Source organism: Phalacrocorax aristotelis, chromosome 10 (genome assembly GCF_949628215.1).
Source record: "Phalacrocorax aristotelis chromosome 10, bGulAri2.1, whole genome shotgun sequence".
Lineage (NCBI taxonomy): Eukaryota > Metazoa > Chordata > Aves > Suliformes > Phalacrocoracidae > Phalacrocorax > Phalacrocorax aristotelis.
Genome location: NC_134285.1, coordinates 12,576,988 through 12,600,903, shown reverse-complemented (window position 1 = coordinate 12,600,903; position 23,916 = coordinate 12,576,988). Strand labels below are relative to the sequence as shown.

The 23,916-nt window shown below is 39.8% G+C and overlaps 2 protein-coding genes across 2 annotated transcripts in view; one reads left to right on the top strand and one right to left on the bottom strand.

The window, feature by feature from the left end:
- Positions 1 to 3,483, top strand: part of RMI2 (RecQ mediated genome instability 2) — a 56,063-nt gene extending 52,580 nt beyond the window's left edge. Inside the window, exon 7 of the mRNA XM_075105283.1 lies at positions 2,817 to 3,483. The gene's annotated coding sequence lies outside the window, so the exon portion shown is untranslated. The remainder of the gene's footprint in view (positions 1 to 2,816) is intronic.
- LOC142062933 (uncharacterized) overlaps positions 1 to 23,916 on the bottom strand; it is a 110,442-nt gene that overhangs the window by 17,592 nt on the left and 68,934 nt on the right. Inside the window, exons 45-60 of the mRNA XM_075106199.1 lie at positions 22,740 to 23,090; positions 20,712 to 20,843; positions 19,051 to 19,167; positions 17,326 to 17,547; positions 13,433 to 13,640; positions 12,018 to 12,184; positions 10,506 to 10,618; positions 9,349 to 9,430; positions 8,088 to 8,225; positions 7,198 to 7,360; positions 5,464 to 5,585; positions 3,889 to 4,029; positions 2,751 to 2,864; positions 2,229 to 2,357; positions 1,582 to 1,743; positions 317 to 481 (exon numbers count right to left, since the gene is read on the bottom strand). Of these exons, the coding sequence (XP_074962300.1) occupies positions 317 to 481; positions 1,582 to 1,743; positions 2,229 to 2,357; positions 2,751 to 2,864; positions 3,889 to 4,029; positions 5,464 to 5,585; positions 7,198 to 7,360; positions 8,088 to 8,225; positions 9,349 to 9,430; positions 10,506 to 10,618; positions 12,018 to 12,184; positions 13,433 to 13,640; positions 17,326 to 17,547; positions 19,051 to 19,167; positions 20,712 to 20,843; positions 22,740 to 23,090 (2,526 nt within the window). The remainder of the gene's footprint in view (positions 1 to 316; positions 482 to 1,581; positions 1,744 to 2,228; positions 2,358 to 2,750; positions 2,865 to 3,888; positions 4,030 to 5,463; positions 5,586 to 7,197; positions 7,361 to 8,087; positions 8,226 to 9,348; positions 9,431 to 10,505; positions 10,619 to 12,017; positions 12,185 to 13,432; positions 13,641 to 17,325; positions 17,548 to 19,050; positions 19,168 to 20,711; positions 20,844 to 22,739; positions 23,091 to 23,916) is intronic.

The window sequence follows — 23,916 nt, the reverse complement described above, 5'->3', positions numbered from 1 at the left end:
TGTGCAGTGCTCAGTTGCTGGCTGGGTTTAAACCATGACAATACTCCAGCTGATATACATTTACTATATTTGTCACTGAGCTCTGCAGGTAACTAATGTTGGTGCCTTTCTTTCTCTCTTGATCATATTGCATGTACATTGCATAACTGCTCCTTTAAACAGAACTAAAGAAACCAGGAGTATTTTATGTTGCCTGTATTTACCTGCTGTTCTAAAGTCACTGGCTGCACCTGATCAGTTTGGAAGATAGATGGCAGTAGGCCTTTAAAACCCAAAAGCCAAACCCCAGTGCCACTAAAATGAAATCAAAACTCACTTCAATTTCCAAGGAATAGTTCTTCACATCATCTGTACTCTGGTTTTTTAAGGACACTCCAATCAACCCCCCATTTCTCCCATGATCAGCAAGGTGGAATCTGCCCTCTGACTGCAAAATGATGTCATCTTTGTTGAGCTGATGTTTTCCAGAGAAAACAATTACCTAAGCATGAACAAAAAAAGGTGTTCTTCCAAAGAAACGGGCTCTGCATAGAGTAGTAAGAGGTTGTACAATATTAGCATTCTCATGAAATTACACAAAGAAGTAATGCACAAAACTTGTAGTTTCAGAAACCAGCACATCCCTCTTCTCACAGCTCTCTCTTACTTCATTACACCTTCAGTTCCTGTGGTATAACAACAAATGTTCAGTGATTACAGCCTAAGACAAGATGAACAGCTGTAATATAACTATATTTTATTTAAACAAGTCAAATTTTTTTGGTCTTATGCTTCTCAACTACTAGAGGCATTTTGATGTTGAAGAAAAGGATCCAAGAGAATACAGAGGCACCTGATTTTGAAGTAACAGGCACATATATTTTCTGGATTATAAAGAGGGACTAACATATCTTGGTCTTGGAAAGTTCTCACTGGCATCAGAATTTGTCTGTTTTGCAATGCTGCCAGGGTGTGACCGGCTCTGATAGTAAACAAAGAAACCAACTGAGATGTGGTTTAGCCACTGGGAACTGGAAAGAAACCACATTTACTACAAGTTTGAAGTTTTGTGTTTGTTTTGTATATTTATAGGCAACTCTTGGGGTCCAAGGTACACCTAAGGAAGACCATGGATGGGTCTTCTGTTTATGTGTGTAATATAAAAATAAATGACAACTACAAGGTTACACTAAGGCTCAAAAATGCATCACTACCAGCAGAGCAGCCATAAAAACTAGAAACTTTTACCTACATGGGAAGGAACACACTTTTATCCCTCTCTAGTTTCCTCTTTGATCACTGATGAGCCTGTTTTGATATTCTCCAGAAACATGAAATTAAAAGACCTTTGAGTAAGGAATAGGAAAGAAAGAACACGGAGGAAGTGGGAATATTAACAACTGTAATAGGACCTATAGAATATACTACAGTGGCAAACAACCTTTTGCCTCAACCCATCAAAAGACACTGTTTATTTATGGTTTTTTAAGTTGTAGAAGTATGGCAATTCTTGTGAAAAGTTGCAGCAGAGGAAAACTGAGTCTCCAAAACAGTAATTACATTTAAAGTGAAGTAGGTTCAATATGGTTATGTGAGACTTACATTTGGAAGGTCACAGAACTCAAAACTCATATAATGGTCCAGGCAAGACAAGTAGTTTGTTTCTATTTTACCCAGAATCTTCTGTTTGGTGCATGGGGTCAGGAAAATATTTTCCAGAACAGCTTCTAACTGAAATTTATCAGGACACAATAATTGATTTCTCTGCAGTGAACCAAGAAAACAAAGTTAAAACATGACAACAGAATCTTAGACATTCCTCCATTCCCAGTCATCCCAGCTCTCAACCTCATCCTGTCCCCATGCTGGCTTTTTTTATTCTAGTAGCTTCAAGGTTTTAACATAACATTTCCAAAATGTAGCACTTCCACTTCGTAATGTTTTGGCTTATCAGCACAGTTACTGGTCCCCATCCTACGGAATTAACAGCTTTACAAATTTAGGCATGTGAGGCCTCTAGTTCGTAATAACTCATTTTTTTCTTAATTATGCTACATTTAGCTTTCTGCCTATGCAGAGAAATATGTAAAAGGCAAAATGAAATAACGGTATTTCACAGAAAGTGGTGCTCTACAGAAGTTTTCTTAAAATCCTCTCAAAATTACATATAAAAACTAAATAAATTCCCATCTATTAAGAACAGCTTCTATAAAAATGGTGAGTTAACAGATACAACTGCCTTCTCTTACCTCGTAAGTAAAATTGTGTTTGAATTTTTTGTCATCCCAGTTCAGATCTAGATATTCATTAAAAAATGTTGGTCTTTGCTCTAGAGACCCACATGCGTGCAGGTGTTCCATACTTAATACTCTCTGAAGCTGGAAGAGGGAAAAAAATTAAGACACACATATTAATAATTCTCAAAAAAAATTTGTTTAGTATATACTAGGGTGGTATGCTTTCTGGGCAAAAGCACACCCCTGTGAGAACCCCTGAAAGGTCTATATCCATAAAAGACAGCTTCAATCTCTACCAAGAAACTTAAGGGGTTGACGATTCTGTCCTGAGGGAAAACTGCATCTCAAATACAAACGTGTCTGGCAGCATGAAACAGAATTCTTCAGGCATTTTATTTTTCTTCCGAGACATGAAAAGAAAAGGTTGACTTAAAGGAAAAGGTTTTCATATGATAACAAATGCAGGAAAAAATCATTCTGCGAGACTCAAAACCAGAAATTTAGCTACATCCATCCCTTCTTAAAGACTCATACCTGACCTGAAGAGAGTGTCATACAGCCATTCCAGGCAGTGATGTTCATCTTTGATTTATCCTCCAGAGTCAGTTGGATGCCAGCAGGCTGCCCACCATTCCCTGTGAGCTGCAGCTGAAACCAGAAGAGAGGGATTTGTCCAGTGAAAGCAAAGCTAGAGCTAGCAGAAGAGCCTGCAGAGTGATCTAGCAGAATGATCTCCACCCAGTGGAGAAAAGAAGAAAGACAATTAAGACTGCGACAAACAATGTTAAAACTCCATTGGACTCCACATGGCCTGGAAGCAGAGGGCCTTGGACAAACACACAGGGAAACTGCACTTTTACAACGGAAGCAACAGAAGTCTGTCTTCTCTGGAAGCTGCATTGGGTCCTTCATGCATTGTAATTAATTACACCAGTGGAATAATGACACTACAAAAGAATTTATTGCTCTGAATACAATGCTCGAGACGTATTGACTACTTAGTCAAAAAAACTGAGAGCACTCTATGGCACCACTGTCAGTACCAAAAAGGCTCCAGATGAACAAACAGAACATTGTACAGTTTGTGCAGCTTATTATTGACCAGAGAGCCTTCAGCCTCGGCAACTGGTGTGGCCTGGCCCACGCCATGCATTTTCAGGCAGAAAATATTCTGTAGTCTTTGATCTTGGATGATGATTTGTGAAGTTCTTCCTCTTTTTCCCCATATAGGCTTTGCAAGTTAAAATACAACTGTATTTTAAAGCTTTTCTCGTCTCGCACATTTTCACACCTGTATTGCAATTTCCTATACAGTCCAAAAATTTATGTTTCCTCTACGTGGCCTTTTTGTTTTGTGGAATGGGAGTTTGTTCATCACTCGGAGGACAAAATTTGCCTCATTTTCATTGCTAGGCTGGCCCCTTTGGCCACTTTCTGGCTTCTTACCATCCAAAAAGGTCAATGCCAAAACTGCAAGCCAGGTACTGTCAGCAAGTAGCAGTTATGCTTAGAAAAGGAAGCAAGGTTTGGACACAAGGAGATGATAGCACTGGGTCCTCTTTACATTTTTCACAGTGATATCTGGTTCTGCAATTCTTTGGGATGAAAGGTACGCTAGCAGTAAAAACAGTATTACAGCGTTGTATTTTGCAGCCCTTTCTCATGATCTCACCTGCTGGTTGTACTTTCTGCCTCTTCTTTCTGACAGGGAATGGACCTCCAGTTGCTTCAGAGTGTAATTAAATGGGTGGGCAACAGTGGCTCTGTAGTTCAAACGGTCTCTTCCAAACTTCAGAGAAGATGACACTGATACCTGATCCATATCAACGGATGTAAAAGGAACTTGTGAAATAAAACACTTCTCACGCTGACCTCAAACATACACCCAGTAAGATTTCCCTGTACCTTTCCCCGAGATGAATTATGTGCCTAAGAAAGTCCCTTTTATAGTGAGGCAAATTAATGTTTAAGCGAATACATTCTTGCTACTTGAATTTATTACATGGTACAGCTGAAAGTAAAACCATTCTCTGTATTATTACTAAAATCATGAACCATGCTTAAGTCTGATGAGGCTCGAGTTTGGTCTCATCTTTAGGCACCGTAGGCTCCACTGCCACAGAGTGCTTAGGTGCAGCTTGCAAAGTTGAAGCACAAGAAAAAAACATTTGCAGAATCAGGAACTAAATTCAGTAATGTTGCTGGGAGCAAAATATTTTTGTGGTAATTTAAATAGTGGTGGCATTTAAAGAGTTGTAATTTAAGTAATAATTCAAAAATACATTCTATACAACTTGTAAAGTAAATTTTGGAATTTTAGCACTTTTAAAGAAACTAATTCTAATTCTTTTTGTAGGCACATTTATGTTTCTGTATGGTAACATATTTTACATATTGGTTTTTATCTTTCCTTTATTCAGAAAATAATGTAATACTCAGCCAAGGTGCTGTATTTCAAACACACATATAAAGATGGCATAGGTAGCTGCAAGTCAGTAAGTTTCCCCATTTAACCACTTTTGGAAACCAACAAAGTTCTCCTAGTTCTGTCTTTTTTACTAGTCATATTTTTAAAAAATAATGCTGACTTACTTTAAGAAAATAAAAACTGGTTTAAACTGTGCCAAAGTTGTCATTCTCACCAATAAAGAGAAGAGTGAAAGAATGAAATACAGAAGAGCTTCAACTGAATCAGTAATGCTGAAAATGCTAAGTGCAGTTGTGTCACACGCTTATTTGGGTAAACATAGCATATATCAATGCAACATCCTTTTCAATCTCACAAGAATGCTCACACTTACTCGTTTGCCTTAGATATTCTTTACTTCCCACTAAGCTGCTTTAAGCATGATGTTTGTGCTATTTTTTCCATCTACTCTCAAAAGCTGTCCTAGAGCCTGTTGGGAATGGCCTTTATCCAGTGCTTTGAACCATATGCATTTCATTGCCTTTGATTATCGGGCAAGCTGTGGGGTTACCGCAAACAAGAAAAATCATATGGCCTGAAAATGCTTCCAACAAGAATATCAGCTACTCGTCTTTCATAGTCACAGCCTTTTATACATCCAAGAAGGAGGATAGTTTGCCTCCTTGCATTCCCTGGCTTTCTTAATGTCTTTAAAAAAAACCCCACACAACAACAACAAAAAACCCTCACAAACAAGAAACCCAAAAAACCCCCAAACCACTCAAACCACTTGATATTCTTGCAACTCTCCAGACATTTATTTGCTCTGGGCTGCTGTACCTGGTCCTTTTCATTCCAAATGACAGTAAGATCGTCCTGGTGACTGCGTGCTGAATGCTTCACATATAAGTTGACTCTGGCATGCCATGGGAAAGGGATGGCGAGAGGATGGAAAAGTTCCACTATAAGGAAAAAAGCAAGTAAGTTTTCCCTGCCGCAAATCATGATTGTTCATTTTCTGATAAAGAAAAGGACATAGGACATTTACTTCCACAAGTAGCAGGGCAACAGTTGGTTCCCAGAGGAAACATGGTCTTCGCTCACACACATGTGCACCTAACCACCAGCCACAATGGCTTTAGTGTGCTGATTTCTGCTGGATATGAAGAAATGTAAAGAAAAACAGGAGTCCTTTCTTTACCAGCAAAACAGAAATTACCTGAAATAATCAAAACACCCAAAGCAACTTCCAGCAACAACAGCCAGGAAAGCAATCTTTGTGAAGCTGAGATGACCTTACACTGGAAGAGGAAGAGATTACAACTCTCAAACAAGTAAGAGCAGTTTTTTTCTCTATTTTCAGGTAACATAGCCTCAACATAAATTTTTAGCACCTCAGAGTAGTGGCCAGCACGACCAGTGCTCCCCTGCAGTACCCAGTGCAGTAGAGTAACAGAATTCACTCCTGAAAAAAGTCTCAGAAATAGGTGAGGCTTTATACCTCTTTATACCCATGGTGCAATGCCTGAAAGACAAATCTGAGATGTGGGTGACCTCAAAAGCCTTTCCTTCTCTCAGCTGCAAGAGATTTGCATTTGGTGTCCACTTCATAGTGAGCAACCCTGACCACTGGATTAGTGGGTATTTGAGGCTGAATCTTCCTCAAGCTACATGTGCACTTGTGGAGCTGGAGCATTTCTGGCTAGCAAGTCCTGGTCTACACCTTACACATGTGGCAACCTCAGCATGGTAAGACCGCAGATCCTATAAAGCTCTTCCCCAACACCTTTACTCCTCCTAGAAGAAAATATGTATGTTTCTTTTCCAGTACTTTCCAAATGGATCCTTAAATCATAGAAATACAGAACCAAGACGCTGATCTACACTGAGGAGTGTAATACTGCTCACACTACATGTAGTCTCCCTGTCTCCCACCAAAGTTGTTTGTTCTCACAAAAAAAATAAACAAACATTCACGGGCACAGAACTATGAACTACATTATTCAAAATGGAACCATCAGGAAGAAGAGAGGGAGAGCCCCACACATTGGTATTTCTCATTCAAAACACTGCTCTGAATGAAACCAAATGCAGATGTGAACCCCAGTCAGCCACCTGCCAGCTAAGTATCCTCATGCCTTGGCTAGAATGAAAGTAGCTGCAATACTTAACTCTCTTCTCTGTTTACAAATGGTACCTAGTCCAAAACTAGATCCTAGGATTCCTTTGCTCTTCATTAAATATTTAAAATATTCAAAGGCAAATATAAAATGAAACTTCTGAAATTTGTTGTAAAATAACAATAGACATTTTAATTTGTTGATGACTTTTCACTCTAGCCAAACTTTTTCCTGCCAATACTGAAGTTTAAGCTTTAAATTCCACATCCACGAAGCTGAAATAGTGTTCTGATGTGGACATTTCTAATAGCCAGGTGTCATGAATTTAAAGCAAATAAGATCTTAGAAGGCCTGTATTGAAACCATTTAAATATGCATTTTGAAATCAGATTTATGTGATTTAGTTTATTTTATAGTGTGCTATCAACACTGGCAAAAGACTCGAGAAACCTACCCTGCACGTCATGACCTCCAAGCAACTTTGGGAAGAGTCCAGTGTAAGTGCCCGTTAGCTTTATCTCTTTGCCATCCCACAGAGCAATGTGCCTCAGCATACGTGTTCTGTTGTCTTTTTGGTAAACCATCATAAACACAAGCTGCTTTGGAAGAATTTTTAACTAAAAATAGAAGAGGGGAAACATATTAAATCCCAAGTTCTCTGAAAAGTTAAAAACCTAAGTGTATAATTTTGATACTGTCAAGTCCTATGGAATCTAGCTTAAGCAACGTGTTTTTAAAAGGTCTAGTACAATGATACCCTAATGCCCACTGCTTTTGTATAAGCAGCTGGTTCATTTCTTCTTGACTTCATTTCTACAGTAAGTCATCTTCTCATGTAATAGAACATCCATAAACAACAGAGTATGCTCTTTACAATAGTCTTTGCTTATTATATATTTTGATTTTCTATCCCTTTTTTATCTCACTGAATAATTCTTACATCAAGAGCACCACTATTACAGAATAAATCCAGCAAATGGCGCAAGCAATAATATTTGTGACACCTTTTCTTCCTTATTTAGAAAAAGAAATATGTGTGGTACCTGCATAATAAAATTGGCAATTGGTCAGTTTGTAATATATTATTTTTCTGATTTCCTATATATCCTATATATGTGCATCATCTATAGGAGCAAACAAATATAAAATCAAACAACAGTTCACATCATTGGTCACCCAACTAATCTACAGTCATGCTACTGGAGAAATCAAGGGGAAAACACTTCATAGCAGCTGGAGCCGTATTTGACCTTCCCTGTTTGGCAGCCAGCATCCTGAATGCCATTCTCTATAAACAGGGCCAGTCACAGCTTGCCTTTTGCCATGTGAGCTGATGATACCAACCTGGGACGTTGTCTGTATTATTTCAATGACATTAGTGCAGCTGCTTCCAGTGAAAGTTAGCTTAGCTGTAACATTGAAATCCCTTTTTTCCATCCTGAGGTAGAGGTTGCCTTTTGCTTCACTCATGTCATAGTTTACCTTTTCAAGTTCGGATTTAATTAAAAAAAAAAAATAAAGGAGGGAGGGAGAGAAAGAGAAAATAAGCTTCAATATTGTGCTTGCAGTCTTTGCACAGTATGTTATATTATGGTCCTCGGTATCTAAGAGAGATCTGATTTGTCATTTTCTCTTATGTTCACATTCTAGGAGGTACAGCTACAAAATAGCATAAACTGAATAACATGCATAAGAAATTAGTTTTTATGTGATCAGGAGTAATATTGTGTTCACTATTGGGCCCCTCACTACAAGAGGGATATTGAGTTGCTGGAGTGTGTCCAGAGAAGGGCAATGAAGCTGGTGACAGGTCTGGAGAGCAGGTCTTATGAGGAGAGGTTGAGGGAACTGGGGGTGTTTAGTCTGGACAGGAGGAGGCTGAGGGGAGACCTTGTTGCTCTCTACAACTACCTGAAAGGAGGTTGTAGCGAGGTGAGTGTTGGTTTCTTCTCCCAAGTTGCTCACAATAGGATGAGAGGAAATGGCTACAAGCTGCATTGGGGAGGTTTAGATTGGATATTAGGAAAACTTTCTTCACTGGAAGAGTGGTCAGGCATTGGAACAGGCTGTCCAGAGAGGTGGTGGAGTCACCATCCCTGGAGGTATTTAGAAGACGTGTAGACGCGGCGCTTCAGGGCATGGTTTAGGAGACATGGTAGTGTTGGGTTGGTGGTTGCACTTGATGATCCGAGAGGTCTTTTCCAACCTTAATGATTCTTTGATTCTAACTGTGCTGCATTTGACTGACCCTATTCATCTTCCTTGCCGATCCTTGCTGTTGCGTATTTCTGCTCTGCAAACAGCCACTTACCAAAACTGCTTTCTGCCTAGTCTCACTTTTCTTAGTAGCCAGAATAACTAAAAAAGTTCCTGAGAGGAATCTACTAGAAGTCATAATTAATGCAGGTACGTAGAAGCAGAGACAAATGGAATAAATCCTTTCAAGTAAGTTGGGATTCTTAGCATCTTTGACAACAGGAACATCATCAACAACAACAAAAAGGTCAGATATCCTAGTACTAGAAATAATGCAGTTTTACTCCTAAAATATTAGACAAGTCTAATCTGTAGTGCTGTATGTGACAGATAACTTGCAGATAGTTACCTTAGAAGATAGTTCTGATGCGCTGGGGAAGTACTGGAGAAAGAAGGGATGAGTCTGGAGTACTTTTATATTCAACTCTTCACTAAAGGGAAGAAACGTACTTTTGTTAAACAGTATTTCAGAAAGCCCACTCTCACTAACAGCACAAGTTCATCTGAGTGAGTAATCTCTGACTCTGCCACAACTCTTAGAGTTACAAATTACAGTACCTTCCACTGAACGCTTACCTACTTCATATTTTTTGATGCATTCATACAAAGGTAAAGGAGACCAAACAGTAGTGCCATCTCTGACCTCAGTGAAAAATCTGTGTATGCATCCCAGGGACGTAATGTGGCCTGTTAGATCAGAAATTTCTTTGGCTAATAATTTACTAGCTGTAGTAAATGCATCAGCTTTTAAAAAATGAGGTAGATATTTTGGAATCTGACTTTGCAAGCATTGTCATGGTTTCCACATTTAGAATTTACAATTATTAGAGAGCTTAACAGAACTTACAAGACTTTTAAGTGCAAAGGTCTTTTGCCAGAAACCTAAGAAATATCTGAAATACCCCAAGGCCAAAAATATTACACCTCTTAAACATCCTCAAAAGCCTACAGGTTTTTTTATACACTATACTAAATATTTCTATTTAGAGACTGATTATCAGACTTTTGTGAAGTAAAAATTATTCTATTCATCTTCATTTCTTTAAAGAACTTCAAAACTCTTTAGAAGACAGAAAAAAAAAAATAAAGAAGTTAGCACAGCAGATACAGCCATACTGATACCAACTTAGACAACTGGGTCTCCATAATTTTACAAGGTTCAACTGTGCCAAAAAAATTTAATAAGATTTAAAGTTATTACAAGTTAAGGTATATTTTGAAGTATTTTTCTGGCTCAGACCTAGAGTTTTCTGGATTATTTAACTGTCTGCTACTTCAGTGCTGTGGGGGCAAAGAGACAAGCATGCCCCAAACTGCGAGGAGGGGAATCAATCTGCAGCCCTTCATAAACTTCCTGAGGCATACAGACTGTTTGGTGTGACTATGCACTTTACCAAGGATTTATTATCCATTTCACCAGTGCTTTGGTGACTAAGACAATAACTTTGTCCATGGAATCACTGTGGCCTAATGACATTTTTACAAAGCTCAGAATGACCCTTCTACCTTTGCTGGTCTTTTTTCCTCCTGAAGGTAAAGGAGAAACTTGTGTTTTGTTCATAGGTCAGCCTCAGAGCTCCTTCCATTTCATTTTCAGTCAGGACTTCTTGAATTGTTATCTATGGGGAGAAAAAAATAAACAAATCACACCCCAGAGTTTCTACCCAGCATTTCACTTAAACTGAGCATAATCTCTTGACTGACTGAAAACCATCATCTTGACTGAAGTTTATCTTCCAGACAGGCCTTCCAGATGCTTTCTAGACTTAAACCAAAAGCATCAAGAGATGTTCTTTTTTTCTGTAAATATGTTTCCATAGCTACTCATGTGTGTTATTGACAAATATTAGCCTTACTTTCAATGTACCCTTATCTGGTTCAAGGCTAGAGCCCCTGGTTCTTGTTTATGTCTCCTCCACTCTTCTTTTTCATATACTGTATAGAAGCTGCCTTTTCTTCTTTTTTTGATGAAACAGATGGAGCTCCACAAATCTTTTACTCCAGGGTATTTTCTTCCTCCTGCAGCTGCTGGCTCCTCTACAGCTTTATCCTGAAACTGCTCAAGAATCCCTCTGGGGCAGATGAGGACTATCTCCCACACTTAAATACCAACATGTGTTTGCCAAAGTCTGTGGGAACAGTCATTTCTGAAATCCCATGATTACACTTGTACATTAATAAGGCATCTAAAGAGTTAGCATCTCTGTTCTTTTTTTTTTCACTCAAACATTCAAAGGATAAAAGACATTTCACTAAAGAATAAGGGGGAAGAAGCAGGGGATATATCTAATACCTTATAATAAAATGTTGGCATTAAATATTCACTTGAAAGACTGACACTTAATATGCAGGTTTAATATTGAGCTGAAGTTTATTTTCATAAAAGTCTGCCTTTGATCTTGCATCCTAGCTACATATCCTCTTATTTGAAGAGAAGGTGGTGAATGACTTGGGTGTGCTGTTCTGTGTACTACCTTCCAAAAGGGAAGGAGACATTTCTACCAATACATCTTTATCCCAAGGGGTGAACAGATACAGCCTTTGTTGAGCCTATCAGGTAGTTTGGAATACAAATCTATTTCTGTTTATTCAACACTGAAATGTTTTAGGTACTTACACTACAAATAGTTTAACCAAGCCAAGGAATTCTTTAGGTACGAAGGACAGCTGTTTTCTACCAAAAGTCCTTTCTATGTTAGTAGGCCATAGCAGTTAGGAAGTGACAGTAAGTGAGTGCCTTCTTGAAATTATTAATCCTGAAATCAGGGATTTCAGATACCTGCTGCGTTTCCTTGGAAACAGGCAGTTAGCTCTGTACTAAAGTTAAACAAGGATTCAGATAAACTGGATTTATCTGGATTCAGATAAACAAGGATTCAGATAAACAAGTCACCTCTCATCCACACTTGTAACCTGGACTAATTTCACTGAGGCCACTGGAAATGCTCTGGATTCATCCTAGTGTAACTCAGATGACAGCTTTAATCAAAGCACAACAAAAGATCTATGGTGTATTACCTTAAGAAAGCAGGGAAGCCCCAGATGATGGAGAAATGATATTGAATGCTTCACCTCAGCCATTATTTCAAATATACCATAGAGCTGAAAGTCTGTGTCAACATCCATAGTCACAGTTATATCTTTATCATCATATTGGATTTCACCGATAGTCTTGGCTTTGTTTTCTAAACAGCAAGGACAAAATAGTGCCATTTTGAGGGGCCCATTTTCAAGGAAATTCAGTATTGCCTGCATAAAATCAATCCAGCCAGCTTTGGGGTTAAGACACTCATCATGATGAAGTCGTCCATTCAGGATGATAAGAGCTTCAGCTGGAGGAGTGCAGAGTTTTATGGATGTCCTCGAACATACAAAGTCTTGACTTAACAGAGCTTGTGTACCCACATACAAGTGTTAAGTGACAAGTCAGTTCCCAGCAGTAATGTTGTTGGGAAAGTTCTGCAGCTAGAGCTGACTAGCTTATACAGCCAACTGTACCACTTGGCAGACAGTAGCCACTTTTTCTAAAGAGCCCTGAGCTGTTTTGACCTCTCGTGACTCCCTTGGTTCCAGCTACAGCAGACCAACACTGCTCAAACAACACAACTTAAAGACCTTTCCCCCATTTTCCTACCAGCTTTTTGTATTTGCAAAAGAAAATACAGAATGATAAAAGATAAAAATTAGATGTGAGATGTGAAACCCCAAAATTCTTTATAGAGAAAACTAAGTCACAGACATGTATGCAATCATACTGTGACCACTCTGGCAGCTGACCTGAAAACCACGTGTTGTCTGCTGCATTTTTCAGAATGGGAAGGTGCACTAACATTAGCAGTGATTCAGTGCCTGCTAACCTCAATAATTCCTACTTTTTGGTGCTCTCACAGTTGTTGGAGTTTTTTTTTCAACACAAATATACACACATATAGGCATTGAAGGTATGTGACCACAATGTAAATCATCAGTTGAGAGATACACAGGCAGGATTTACATCAGGGCAAGTTTTGAAGACAGACTGGCTTATTCAGGATGGGTCTGTCTCCCCTCCACAGATCAAACAACAAAAACCATTTATAATTATTTTCAAAACCCACTTTAAACTACACTGGAGTTAATATTTTTTTGTGCACTGTGATAAGGTTCTTTGTGTGATATTGGAAAAGACAGTTTCTTATTTTATGCAGCCAATTATCTTGGGGATCACTGGTTGTACCAGATGAGATAGTTCCTGGAATTAAAAAAACAGATGTAATGTAGCTAATAACAGAGGCAGTTTAAGAATGACCATTTTACTTACATACAAGAAAAAGCCCCTTTTTAGGTACCACCAGCAAATCTTAGTCAGTTTGTAGCTGGTGGAGGAATAGTTGAAACACCCTCAAAAGAGCTATTATATAACAAGAAAGCTGCAAGGAATGACAGGTACTTACCTGATTTCTGTAAACTGAGAATCAAGTTGATTGCCTTAGGGTAGCCAGATGCCTCTAGTGCCTCGCTACTATGTACACTTTGGCAAAAGATATCCACTTGGTGGCCAACATAATAGGAGTTTATTATGTACGTGATTGATGTTTCTCCAGCTGCAATGTGCACGTATCTTTCTTGAGTAGTGTTTCTCCCTTGAAAAACCACACCTATCTAAAAAATGACATGTAGATATAAGTTCTTGAAACAACATTTAAATGCTATTTAATTTTAAAACAGAAGAAAGATGGAAGTGAAAGAAAGTTCTCTCTGGTCTATACTTACATCAAAAATCTATCCATTAGCAAAAAAGATCTTAGCCTTTCATTAATCATCTATAACTTTCCAGTATGAAGTCCATTCAATTGGATGAATTTCAAACCACACCAGTCTCATTGATTTATGTCAAATTCTCATCAGGTTCTCTTTTATCCCACAAAAACATGACTCCCTTTATATAAAGGATCCTTGACCCATGCACAATGCCAATGTTTACCGGATAGTAGGTACTCCAATACTTCCCTGAAAATAGCACTTAAAGAAGTCCTTCGTTAAGTATAAAATTCCCATTAAAAAACATAGGAGCAATATTCCAATCCCAATGCAACATGCTGGCTCAGGAGTTAGCAGGCCTCATTGAGAGAACTTTAAACTAGATGCGAAGGGGGAAGGGGATAAAACCAGGCTTGCTAGGGATGAGACTAGGGGTGGCATGCCTGTGTTGGAAAAGAGATCAATAGCTCAACTGAAGTGCATTTACACCAATGCATGCAGCATGGGCAATAAACAGGAGGAGCTGGAAGCCATTGCATGCCAGGAAAATGGTGATGTGGTCGCCATCACAGAAACATGGTGGGATGACTCACACAACTGTAGTGCTGCAATGGATGGCTACAAGCTCTTTAGAAGGGACAGGCAAGGAAGGAGATGTGGAGGGATAGCCTCGTATGTTAGAGACTGTTTTGACTGTCTAGAACTCAACAACGGTAATGATAAGGTTGAGTGCTTATGGGTAAGAATCAGGGGGAAGGCTAATAAGGCAGATATCCTGGTGGGAGTCTGTTATAGACCACCCAACCAGGATGAGAAGACAGACGAAGTACTCTACAAGCGGTTGGCTGAAGTCTCACAATCTCTAGCCCTTGTTCTCGTGGGAGACTTCAACTTACCAGATATCTGCTGGAAATACAACACAGCAGAGAGAAAGCAGTCTCGGAGGTTCCTGGAGTCTGTGGGAGATAACTTCCTGACGCAGCTGGTAAGCGAGCCAACCAGGGCAGGTGCCCCACTGGACCTGCTGTTTGCGAACAGAGAAGGGCTGGTGGGTGATGTGGTGGTCGGAGGCTGTCTTGGGCTCAGCGAACATGACATGATAGAGTTTTCAGTTCTTGGAGAAGTAAGGAAGGGGTCAGCAAAACTACTACCCTGAACTTCAGAAGGGCAGACTTTGGTTTGTTAAGGAGTCTGGTTAGCAGAGTCCCTTGGGAGGCAGTCCTGAAGGTGAAAGGAGTCCAGGAAGGCTGGATGTTATTAAAGAAGGAAGACTCAAAGGCGCAGGAGCAGGCCGTCCCCTTGTGCCGTAAGTCTGTCAGGCAGGGGAGAAGACCAGCTTGGCTGAATAGGGAGCTTTGGCTGGAACTCAAGAAAAAAAAGAGAGCTTACTGCCTTTGGAAGAAGGGGCAGGTGACTCAGGAGGACTACAAGGATGTTGTGAGGTTATGCAGGGAAAAGATTACAAAGGTGAAGGCCCAGCTAGAACTTAAACTGGCCGCTGCCGTTAAAGATAACAAAAAATGTTTTTATAAATATAATAGTGACAAAAGGAGGGCCAGGGAGAACCTCCTTCCTTTGTTGGATGAGGAAGGTAACTTTGTCATGAAAGAAGAGAAGGCTGACATACTTAATGTTTTCTTTGCCTCAGTCTTTCATAGTCAGACTGGTCATCCTCGGGGTTGTCAGGCCCCTGTGCTGGGAGATGGAGATAGTATGTAGAATGAAGTCCCAGTTGTTGAAGAGGTGGCAGTCACTGACCTGCTCCTTCACCTGGATGTTCACAAGTCCATGTGGCCAGATGGGATCCACCCAAGGATACTGAGGGAGCGGGCAGAGGAGCTTGCCAAGCCACTCTCCATCATTTATCAGCAGTCCTGGTCAACCAGGGAGCTCCCAGATGACTGGAAACTAGCGAATGTGACGCCCCTCTACAAGAAGGGTCAGAAGGAGGATCCGGGGAACTACAGGCCTGTCAGCCTGACCTCGATGCCGGGAAAGGTCATGGAGCAGATCATCTTGTGCCATTACACAGCATATGTGGGACACCAGGGGATCGGGCTCAGCCAGCATGGGTTTATGAAAGGGAGGTCCTGCCTCACTAGCCTGGTGTCCTTCTATGATAAGGTGACCCACTTAGTGGATGAGGGGAAGGCTGTGAACATTGTCTACTTAGACTTTAGTAAGGCCTTTGATAGTGTCTCCCACAGCATTCTCCTGGAGAAGGTGGCTGCTCACGGCTTGGACAAGTGCACTCTGCGCTGGGTTAAAAACTCGCTGGACGGCCGAGCCCAGAGAGTTGTGGTGAATGGAGTCAAATCCGGTTGGCGGCCGGTCACGAGCGGTGTTCCCCAGGGCTCAGTGTTGGGGCCGGTCTTGTTCAATGTCTTCACTGATGATCTGGATGAGGGGATTGAATGCACCCTCAGTAAGTTTGCAGATGACACCAAGCTGGGTGGAAGTGTTGATCTGCTGGAGGGCAGGAAGGCCCTACAGAGGGACCTGGACAGGCTGGATCGTTGGGCCGGAGCCAACGGTATGAGATTCAACAAGGCCAAGTGTACTGGGTCCTGCACTTGGGTCACAACAACCCCATGCAACGCTACAGGCTAGGGGATGAGTGGCTGGAGGGCTGCCTGGTGGAGAAGGACCTGGGGGTGTTGGTTGACAACCAGCTGAACATGAGCCAGCAGTGTGCCCAGGTGGCCAAGAAGCCAACAGCATCCTGACTTGTATGAGGAATAGTGCGGCCAGCAGGAGCAGGGAGGTGATCGTGCCCCTGTACTCGGCACTGGTGAGGCCGCACCTTGAGTACTGTGTTCAGTTTTGGGCCCCTCACTGCAGGAAGGACATTGAGGTGCTGGAGCGTGTCCAGAGAAGGGCAATGAAGCTAGTGAAGAGTCTAGAGAACAAGTTGGATGAGGAGCGGCTGAGGGAGCTGGGCTTGTTTAGGCTGGAGAAGAGGGGGCTGAGGGGAGACCTTATCGCTCTCTACAACTACCTGAAAGGAAGTTGTAGCGAGGTGGGGGTTGGTCTCTTCTCCCTAGTAACAAGCGATAGGATGAGAGGAAACGGCCTCAAGCTGTGCCAGGGGAAGTTTAGGTTGGACATTAGAAAAACTTCTTCACTAAAAGGATTGTCAGGCATTGGAATAGGCTGCCCAGGGAGGTGGTGGAGTCTCCATTTGTGGAGGTATTTAAAAGAAGGGTAGACGTGGTGCTTGAGGATATGGTTTAGTGGTGGACTCGGCAGTGATAGGTTAGCGGTTGGACTCTATGATCTTAAGGGTCTTTTCCAACCTTAACGATGCTATGATTCTATGCTGAAACTGTTCTGTAGAATTACAATGTCAACAATACACACCATACTAACACTGATCAGAACGGAATAATCTGGTCCAGAAAGCAGTCAAAAAGAAAGTTTCTATTTCAGTAGTTCATGTTTTAACCATGCATAATTTTTAAATATCAGAAGATCTCAGCTTCCATCTTGTACCTTACAAAACAGCAGTTTTCGTTCAAGCCATGGCCTATTACATTATAACAAAGGACAATAATTTTAAAGGAAGAAAAAAAAATAAATAAACTACCTGCAAAGATGATGGGACTCTGGCTTCTAGCAGCCATGGCCACGTATGGTGGAAATTCCCAGTTATGTTGGTAGTTGTTTCAAAGTCCTGGATTTGCCCTTCGAGAACTGTTAGGTGAGCACCATAATGCACTTTCATACTAAAGCTCTTGATCACTTTCAGGTTCAAGATAACCTGTGTGCAACAAAGGCAAATTGTGATAAGGCAGCTTTGTAAAAGGTCCTGTTAGTCAAGGTTCTTCAGTTCAGGCAGTATCATCTCAAGAATGCATCAAAAAATTAATCTTGTATGGTTTTATAATGGAGCATAGTTGCAGATGTTCCTTTATTTTTCAATTCAACATTTTAAAATGTGTCCTCCAGTATGGCCAAGATTTAACCCTATCCAAGTTCAGACAGACTAGGCATACAAGCTAACATGCACTGCCCTCCTTGTGCAGTGCATGCTGCAAGCTCAGCTGTGGCTCGGGCTGTTCACACATTGGGAGCCAACCTCCAACCTCTTACTCCTACAAAAAGTTCTAGTCCAGCAAGGTAGTCTCCCAACCCCTTGAGAATAAACGGAGCTTCTGGACTCCCCTCACACACAAAGTGAGCATCTGGATTCCCCTCCACCCTGAATTTTAGGGGGAGAAAAAACCAACAAACCCACCAGAAAAAAACATAGAGAAAAAGAGCCCGAAGGAGAGGGAGGAGGGAGACAAAGAAATACAGACATCTTTAAAACAGAAGCAGGCAGCATGACCCATGTATATTGGAACAATATCCAAATCCAGGAAAATCTTATTCCATCAGGAACATAAGCAGCCATGTGCTTTTCCATCTTCACGCTCCACCTAGACAAACAACACGTTTCCCAACTTCCTTTCACTTCTGATGGGTTACAGAACTCAGGACTACAATCTGCGTGGCAAGAAAGTGACTGATTTGTTACCTGTCTATTACAGAGTGACATTTCATCTTACCACCATTTTGTTTTACCTCTTCTCTGCCTCATCTTATCCCAGCTCTTTCCAAGATAGTCCTTGTATGCACAGGTACAGACTCCTAATGTCCCAGACCATTCATTTTGCATAAAAAAATGTACAGTTTGCACATCCTGCAATACACTTTCATGATTAATACTCCACCATGCTTCAATTTACATATCAAAGGACAGACACACTGCTGCTCTCTCTGGCAACTGAATTAAAGGTATGGAAGGCCCTACTTAAGTAGAGTATAGGTAAAGAAGAGCAGTGGGTCTAGAAATAATTATAAATGAGAATGAAAGCTGAGGTGGTGTGACAACACAGACACCTTATTTCAGAATGATATTTCGTTGACAGTTAGATTGTATTTTAAAACATTGAGAACAATCTTTCCCGCTTGTACCTGCAATATTAGGTAGATTCTTTATGGTTGTACTTTGCTCCACTCGTTCTATATTTTGTAGCAATATTCTTTTTCTCCTGGCTTTTAAGTATTATGAAGCAACTTTTAATTCTGTGCTATGATCTTATGAAAGATAGCTTAGCAGAATAAAGAGATTATAAAGATGCCAAAGTTAACAACTGAATGAGTAAAATTATACCCACCTTAACAAAAATTTCACCTAAACAGCAAATGCACAAATACACATCTACACCCTCTGACCTTTGCCATTGGACTTCTACAGCTACTGCTTCCATCACAGCATGATTCCAGGCTGGATTCATGTCTCCCCTTGCATTGCCTGATAACTTACCTGCAACTCAATCCTGTCTTCTATTTGCAAAGTCTTCAGTGCCTCTATGTTATGGGTAAATTTGTAGTGAAGAGACAAAACATCCAGCTTCTGGACAAAGCTCAGTTCTTCTGTAATCTGTTCAGTCCAAATAAAAGAGGACAAAAGTTAACTGTGGCACATCCCTGATATTGTGACAGCTCTGATTAATTGTAATTATTGTACTAATTACACGTTAAAGTAAAATTATGAAAACTATGAAAAATATGTGGTGAAGAAATGTCTAATTTTTTATAAGTCACAACTTTCTATTGTAGTAGGGAATATGCTACACCAAGTGAAGACACTTGATAAGAAAGGTTTGATACAATTTGCAAATGGGAGTCAGGGATCATTGCTGATGTCAACTTTGTTGCTAGAAGAGATTGCGCAGAAGGAATGGCTGAAAGATACTGCCTTCATTTAAGGCCTTTAAAACCAGACCAGCCCCTGCAGAATATTTCTATAAGGGCCTCATGCACAGCTATTTCAAATGGAAAAACAATATTTACCAAATCAATTCTCTCACTTTAACTTCTATTTCACATCTGACTAATATGGTGGAGACACTTACATGCTTGCTGTTCACACAGAAGTGAATAAGTCTTTTATAGAAGTCACTGGTTTTTTCTGATATCACATCAACTAACATCCTTATAGGAATGCCAATGTCAGCAGCTCCTTGAATGTTATGGGTTAGCACCACATCCAACTCTTGTCTTCCCTGTTAATATTTCACGGCATATATAGCAAAGCATGTGTAGAACCCAAAGCTTGCTGCAATACACAGCTCAGAACAGAAATTTAGCAAATCTGTCTGTCCTCGTTAAATATGTCATACATTTAATACCAATTAGATGTAATTGCATTGAACTTAGGGAAGTTTCACTGGGAAAAAGAAAAAAAATATCAAGCCTAACAGATAGGATAAAAAATGCATTTCAGCTAAGAAGGAAAAAGGTGTAAATGTTTCTCTCTGATGAAAAATAATTCCCACTAGCTATCTGTTTCTCTACAGGACAGAAATACACAGAAATTACCAGATATGGCAAGAAAGTGAATGATCAAAAGGAAGAAGATACTTCTCTCTGTGTGTACTCTGCTGCACTGATGACAAGAGAAGCCAAACTTGTAATTGTCAACAGGAAAGCAAGAGATTCACAGCCTTTCTTGTGTTGTTGTCTTACTGAAGAAACAAGCAGCAGTGTCTCAAGTAATTGCTTCCTATTATTTTGCAATATAAATCGAATAATTTTCTTGTGCATTGCTGTATACTTTCATGTTGAATGAAAAGTTATATTGGAGTACCAGGTGTATATCTGGAGTGAGGTCAGCCTTTGTGGTTTTCATTTCTTATCATACTTACTACATAATATAAGGCACATTAAATAGTACAAAATAGAACAATAAAATATATACACCCAAAGAGCATAATAAGGAAATTATTCAGGAAGTGCCACAGCCTGTATCCTATTATGCTATACAACTGTTTTACTGCAGATTACAGGTGCCAGATTTTCAAAAATTTTATTTTTATTTGGGCATTAATTACTAAAGCTTGACTATTTGTTCCCAGTAAGATAGTTTAGAATATGTCACTCAGTGCTTTAGATATGCAGTCTAACAGTGTGCAGGATACTTACATCAGTGACTTTTAGTATAAGGAGTCCTTGTAATTTACTTTCATCAACAGTGATCAATGTCTGTGAATCTAGGTTCATTTTATCCATCAAAACATAGCCTGAACCATCAATTTTTACCGGTGCTCCAATACCCTGTACAAGGGGGAAAAAAAATCACCACTTTTATACTTACCCACAGATACACTACACACCTGAAACTTTTTATTCCTAAGTACCTAGCTGTAAAGCTAGTATATCAGGCAGCATATCCATAGGATGTTTCAGAAATCCTGAAAGCTTTTTACTATATTTTATACATTTTGTCTTTTTTTATTTTGAACGTCTGATATATTTTTGATAAGCAAGCCAGCATAAACAGCACAGAGGACAATGTGGTAGCTCTTCCTGCTGAAGTGAAGTCAGTTAATTTTCTATGTTTGGCTTTGCTCTAGTGGTCCAAAGCATCTATAAATCCAGTGAAACCAGACAGCATACATAGGTTTATTGTGGCAGCTCTGTTTTTGGAAGAGGGCAGGTGAATCTCGGCTTTGACTTTGACTTTCATATTGAATCCACAGATCATTCTGTGGTAACATCTCTCTCAAATTTTCCATACAGTTCTCCTGTCCTTTCCATTCCTGCCTATACAGCACTGACTGGTGGGATCTGTGGGAGGCCAAGCACCATGATACCAGGATTTCCAATAGCAATACAAATTTTCAGTATGAAAAGTCAGTGCACAATCCAGCTAAATTTAGAATTGCTACTTCAGGAAATCCTGCTGCAGAATTTCTCCCCCTCCACCTACCTACAACAGTCTGGCCTGGGAAAACAAACTACTGGGCAAGAATTGAGGGAAAAAGTGCCATTTTTCAGTCCTCCATCAAAAGGCAAAAGAGGGTCAGCATATCATGCTATCTGAGAGAGGTCACAGCACACTGCCTTTCTTGGGAAGCTCTGAAAGCTGCCTTACTCCCCAGCTCACACAGCTCCTCCCAGGCAACGCCGTGGAGTCCTTCAGAGATGGGGACTCCCAGGACGTCTGATGCAAACCAGATTGAGTGTCCCAGAGACAGGGCCTCACTTCCTTTGCTTTGTATAGAAATGAGACCCTACTGCAAATGATGGCACATTCATGTGATGGAGCGATCTTCTTCCACAGAACTCCAGTTTTCACTGTATTTTTCTACTGGCTAAGTCTTTTCAATGACAAAACAGCTTTTTTTCTTATCCTACTAGTTGTTCAGACTCAGAGTCTATAGTGAGTTTCCCACTAAACACAGAAGTTAAATCTCATTAATGAAACAGGAGGTGTGATTTGGTGGTCCTCGGTCAGGCACTATAAATGGTAAGGTTCAGCTCAGGGACAATTATATGACCAGCATTTGCAAGAATTACCACAGACAAATGGCTCACCAGGGCAGTCCAAACCAGCTTGTTCAAAACATTACTGTTTCGTTTTCAATGAAATTCCCTGAAATATTTCTCAACTGAGGTCTTACAGGAAATGGTAACTGTTATTTAATGCTGGCTTTTTCACGCTGTGTGCTTTCCGCAGTCATTTTCATACATTACATATCAGTTTGTTAGCAATTTCCATTTTCTGTGAAGCTGACTGATTGAAAATTTTCTGACTTGAAGATTATATAATTACTTTATGTATTTTTAAATTATTTCAGAGTTTGGTTGTCAAACTGCTGAGATACCGTACTTGCTGATAGAGCCAAAGACAAGTTTAAATACTCATTTCTAAGATTAAACCTCTACAGATTTCTCAACAATGCTTTTAAAAAACACATCAGAGCTAGTACAAGCAAGTCCATTAATGGTAGACACTGATTCATAGATAATTTGGCTTATACCATATAAAAATACAGTGAATGACTGGCTCCAAAAGTAAGACATAACATTGAAAGAAGAGAATGTTTTCTTGTTTCTCTGCTACCACTGAAATAATGAAACTATTTTCTTTTGACCTTAGTAGGGGCAGAGATCCTTGTTTAGATGTATAAATTCAAGAGTAAAGCAAAAAAAAAATCCTTCCAACACCTGAATTGTTTGGCATTTGTTTTCTATAAACATTTTCCACTGAAGCTTCTTTTCAGGGTCAAAGTCCCCGTTCATCTGAATCTCACAAGCACCCGATTTCATTCCTATTCCAATATGATATTTTAACTGGTTCTGTGCAGTGATGGACAGCTTATTTTCCCTCGGGAATTCCTTCAGTTGAGGAAGGTCATGCCTGAATTGAATTTCCAGTGTAAACTCTGGGTTGCACTCCGCTCTCACTTCAAGATGGGCAGTCTTGCCTTCTGTTTCAAGGACACAGAGAAGTTCTGCTTGGCACTTGTCTTTCTGAATAGATCCTGTGAGCCGTGACTGAGTTGGAATACTGAGATCCTATGAAGATACAAAAAAAACCCCAAAACCATCAAAAAACCTTTGGATTATACATACACTTTAAGACAAGTCAGTATTAAATATTTTTTCTTCTCCCTTTGGCATACAAGAAACGAGATTCTGTGCTACAATATTAGAGACAAAACCTACAATCTCTGCACTGTCATTTTTCTCTCTCCCAAAAGTAAGATGGCAATTTTGCCAGAATAAGGGCTGAGAGAAGATTTTATGACTGTCTTGCAGAATGTACAACTTCAGTATCTATATGAAGTTTTACATTTACAAAAACACAAAATGCCTATTTCTTCAGAATGGCAAAGTTTACTGAACATCCTCTGCTTCATTCAGACCAGACCAATCTCAAATTTTAAACAAACCCACAAAAAGTAATAGGCTTAACAGACATCTTGTATCTGGTATTACAAGGATTTTTTTAAAATTATTTTTAATACTAAAACTTCAAGCTTGCCTTGTGCAACATCCCAAATGAAACGGTTCCTCTCATTGTTTCAAAGTATTTGTAAAAACACTGGAAATGTTGTTATTTTTAATATTTTAAGTGGTTTTCATTCCCTCTTCACTATGGATGATACATAATTTCCTGTCACTTTTGGTTTTATATTACTACTTTGTAGTTTAAGAAGTTAAAACTGAGGAATTAAAAGCAAAACATAAATGCCTATGAACATCTGGAAATAACATCTAAATTCACAATAGTAATTCCTTCTCATGTAGTCTGTGAGGCTAGATGGGAAAAACCAAGGAAATTTCACAACTTCTACTTTGATAAAAAAGACAGACCAGTGAATATATCTTTTGACAAATA